Here is a 4,664-nt window from a genome sequence, read left to right on the forward strand (position 1 = left end):
ACAATCACACAAACTAGGACTCCCAACTACTGTCAAGCCGTGTCCTAGTTCAATGTACAGTCCTAAATGGCTCATCCAATCTGCCACAACTTAATGAAATGACTCACACATACTATGCGTAAAAAGGGGTAAGAGGGGTGGGGGTTGGTAAGTCATAAAGGGTTAGATAATGTCATGTGGCAAAATCTGGTAACTAGTAGTAAGGTTTCATTAGTGATTTGGCACGAATGAAAAAATGTGTCACGATAATGGCATAAATGAATCAACTATTAACGAGTGGCATGGATAAGTCATTTCGAATAATTCTGAGCTTTTTCCCTGTGTAAAATATTAATAGACAGAGATTATAGAGGAAGAGATAAGTTGATAGGATAATTATGAGTTATATATAAATCCATGGTGCAGCAGTCGAATAAAACACATAAAAGAAGCAAACGAAAAAGCTTCTGAACGTTATATTCTAGTAATTATAATTTCCTTCAATTCCCAGTACATAATTCTTCTAATTTACTTTCAGAAAACACAAACTATACTTTCCACCACTCGGCGTATTTGGTAATATTAAGTTGGCCAGTTGAATTATGAGTACCCAAGTAGATACCATCTTTCTGCACTTGCCACAACCGTTTGCTAGTATTATTCACCACGTATGCAAAAATCTTGATCATTCCATACATCAAATTGTTTGATGGAGCCCGCCAAAATAAAGTGTCTCCATCCCCACAAAATCACCAACTAGTGTCCTTTCTCACCCCAGGATATTGAATACCAAGATCATCATCACAAGATTGACAATGAAGTTTTAGTTGTTGTGAATCTGGAGGAAGATTATTGAAAATGTGCACAACGTATCGATAAACAAAACGCACCCGCTTGTAATGTTATAGGGGATGATACATAAAAACAAAAGGATCTTCACTAAGAAGGACTACATGTTAAGAGACTTAAGGGATTCACCTTAAGGATTTTGTTTCCATCATTAGTAATGGACTTAAGGGATTCACCTTAAGGGATTTCTACTTGAAGACAATATAGAATTGTTTTGTTTCCATCATTAGTAATGGAAAGCTAATCAATGATTTGTTTTTCATAATCTTTTCTAAATTGATTTTTATAGAATATGGTAACAAAATCTCAAGTAGATTAAGAAAATAAAATTCTTAATAAATGTAACACAGGATATTTATTAAGAAAGTCATTAATTATGATATTTTTAATACAATGTTCCAACAAGTTTAACAGTTTATAAAATTTTAACCTTTGTGCATTTTCAATTTTATATTTTACTTTTAAGCTTTCAATTTCTTAAGGTTTTAACAACATAAATTACACAAAGGTAAAATAGGAAAAGATAGTACTCCACAAGTAGAATTTACTGGATTTCCGATCATTAATTGGAATGTGAAATATTTTAGTTCAAGTCACGAGTGTTAACTGGCGAAAGAACATGTTACTTTCTTACATTTTCGCCTTTACCTTATCCATTCATCATAATGTAGCTACTCATCACCATAGGAGAAGTTAGGATTTGAAGCTTGTGGATTTTGAATTTTTCATTGAACTCGTAGCTCATCTTAGTTACTGGGTTCACAATTAAATATTTGTACATAGTTAATAAATTTCCTAATACAAAAACAGTGTTTAAGCAAAAGTTATAAGGTTCAGCCAAACCTGTACCGAATGTTCTAGCTCCTCCCCTGCAGTGATCAACAATCTGAAATATGCTCACATGATAGTGCAACTCCATAGATAGTGCATTAGACTTGAAGTTTGCTTATGGTTAACCATCCTTTATTAGGAAGGCATTAACTAGACTAATTCAGGTTCACGTTGCATGGGACTTATTTAAGGGGAAGCACTCCTTGCAAGAACTTTCTCCATTTTTGGTTTGAATCCTTAACTAAGTATTTTGAAACTTGATTCACTGGTTATTGCCAACATGGTGAACAATGGAGACACTTCTAACTTGAAGTTGAAATAGATTGTTGACAGGAATAGTCAACTTGAAAACTCTAATTGGAGACACTTCTAACTTGAAGTTGAAACAGATCCTTAACTTTGTGTCGTAAAGTTATATTTATTACATGTGGAAACATTGCAACTTCTGTTAATGATTAGTACTTGTTTTGAGAGATTTAAACAATAATACACCCAATAACATTTCATTCACATAACCAATAAAGTTGTTTTCTTTTCCTTGTGGGCATCTTTTTTATAATCATCCGATATTCAGAATTTATTGATCCGACTAATTTAAATTCGCATCACGCATGGCTGATTTACATTGAAGTGTAATTTGGGTGAAGTTTGAAATAAAGATGTAAAATTTTGGCTTTAAGATGGATACATCCCCTGTTTAGGATCTATTAAATTCTTCAACTTCGATTTTCTCAAAAGAAACTTTGGGTAAGTAACGAGACTCTTCGGAGACATCATATATCGTTCGAGTAAGCATCCATGTTGTAACTTATGGGATCAAATTGTATGATTATATCTAAATTATACATCTTATAATAACTAATATCATAAATCGAAACTATCACTTTGTTACAAAAGAAACGAAAATCTAAGCTAGCTTTCCTCGTTAAATTAATCTTCCTTTATTGCTTAATATATATTATGATTGCAAACTTTCAAGCTTAGGACTCAATAAATTAGCACAAAATGCATATCCCCCACCCTCACCCTCACCCCCACCCCACCCCACCCACACACACACCCGAGACAACCCCAAGAATTCACACAATAATTCACTTGGCTTGTTGTAACAAAAGTTAAACTTTTGTGCACTAACAATATATAATTATTTTAAACTATATATGTATTTACGAACTATATTGGATCATGAAGATCAACATACGCTGATATTAGTAACAACTACTATAGTTTTTTCTTATTCAGGTGCAACTCTTATTCATCGTTCTCGACCAATTTCCAGCAAAATCGCGCTCGCGCAGCCCCCAAACCAAAGCCAGCGAAGACACAACCACAGGTACAGGGCCAAACATCCAAAACAAAAGAGGAAAAGTCATACATAGCATCCTATCACCAACAAAAGCCAATGTAAATCCTCTTTCAAATATGGTCTCTGTGTGCCTTGGATTTATAGAGAATTCCCCCAATGCGTTCACCAAGAAATTAGCATCAATTAAGAAACCAAGTGCCATGGAGCTACACAAGAAGCTAGCCACCAAGAAAATTGTTGCTGATCCATATTTTAAAACAATTATCTTCCCTGTCTGTGAGCCAAAGAAAGCATTAGTAAAGAGGTTGCTCACTTTTAAAGTATTGTTTGTCAAAGCTGCCATTGCCAAAGTGATGAGAATTGTGATTGTAGCAGTGAGTATGGTCTCCATTAAAGCATTTCTCAAACTTTGTACAGCCAACGTGCCTTTCTTTGCGTTTCCCTGCGAAAAAAAAAAAATCATCAATTGACGCCGCGAATTCAAGATTCAGTGAGTTCAGAATGAATAAAAAAAAAAAAATCATATTAGTATACATAGTTAGAGTTGAAAGCAGAATTGGACCCATAGTAACCCCTAGATGCACGTTTGTTTATTAGAATCAGGGGCAGAGCCATAGTGGAGTGGTAACTACAAGTTCGGTAGAATTCGATAACTTTGACTCAAATCTTATATTTTTTGTGTGACGAACGAAATTGTGATCAAGAACAAATAAGCTAAAAATCTTGATTCCGCCTCAGAATTTCGTTATACATATTTAATTAATAGAAAATTAAAACTGAAGAATGAAATGGAAGACTTGCTTGATTGAGCTCTCGCAGCCAAGATCTCCTCTTGAGCATGTTCATACCAATGGTGGTGTTAGAAGGCTTATGTTTCAAGTTTTGCCAAAGATAGGCATGGTAGCCAATTGTGATGAAAAGACTCAAGGGGACTAAAATGGTGTCCAAGAAGTTAATGGCACCCATGAATTTTAATTTCTCTATAGAGAGAGTTTGTTTGGTGTTTATCTTAGAGATTTGAGATTGCTTATGGATTTATCTTTGCTTTTAGAAAGATGGGGTGTGTTGAGAGAAGTGGAGTTATACGTCATTAGCAACTAGCAAAAAAGATGGGGACCAAGTATGCATGCAGTTTTGTCAAAAATTAGGTCGGGGTGTCTATAGTGGAAAATACACACAATTGACAACATATATAATGGGATCACAGGAAAATAAAATAACAAATGGAGTCTGACTGAGGTGAGATTGGCCCCAATCTTTGCCCCACATATTGGTTTATAAGCTTTTATGCGGATGTCAATCTGCTAATGGAAGTGTACGAAGGATTGAGGGTGTGTTTGGTAAGGAAACATTACCTTAAGAATGCGTTTTTTTTTTTTATGGTATTTGCATTTTGTGGTAAGTAAGCAGAAAATATTGTCCCAAGAGTGCATTTGTATATAACCCCCAGACAGACACTATTGATCGAGGAGAGGGGGGGGGGGGGGGGGGGGGGGGGGGGGGGGGGGGGGGGGGGTGCGCATGGAGCAGGATCGGAGCGGTGAGACAAGGGTTGAGGTTGGGGCCAGGTGAAAACGAGGCGGATTCGAACCCTTGTCAAGAAAGGCGCAACAAAGACTTATAACTGGTTCATCTTTGCCACTGAACCAACACCCCACTTCCAATTCTAGGTTCCCAACTAGAAATTTATTATACATTT

General features: G+C 35.8%; 1 protein-coding gene across 1 annotated transcript; it reads right to left on the reverse strand.

Annotated features, from left to right (window-relative positions):
- Positions 1-2,737: 2,737 nt before the first annotated feature.
- LOC132606725 (uncharacterized) lies at positions 2,738-4,128 on the reverse strand. Its single transcript, XM_060320346.1, has 2 exons — positions 3,767-4,128; positions 2,738-3,407 (listed from the first exon to the last, which is right to left on the reverse strand). The coding sequence occupies exons 1-2, from the start codon at positions 3,929-3,931 to the stop codon at positions 2,898-2,900; spliced, it is 675 nt and encodes a 224-aa protein (XP_060176329.1). The 5' UTR covers positions 3,932-4,128; the 3' UTR covers positions 2,738-2,897.
- Between the last annotated feature and the right edge of the window lie 536 nt (positions 4,129-4,664).

This window comes from Lycium barbarum, chromosome 8, assembly GCF_019175385.1.
Source record: "Lycium barbarum isolate Lr01 chromosome 8, ASM1917538v2, whole genome shotgun sequence".
Classification (NCBI taxonomy): Eukaryota; Viridiplantae; Streptophyta; class Magnoliopsida; order Solanales; family Solanaceae; genus Lycium; species Lycium barbarum.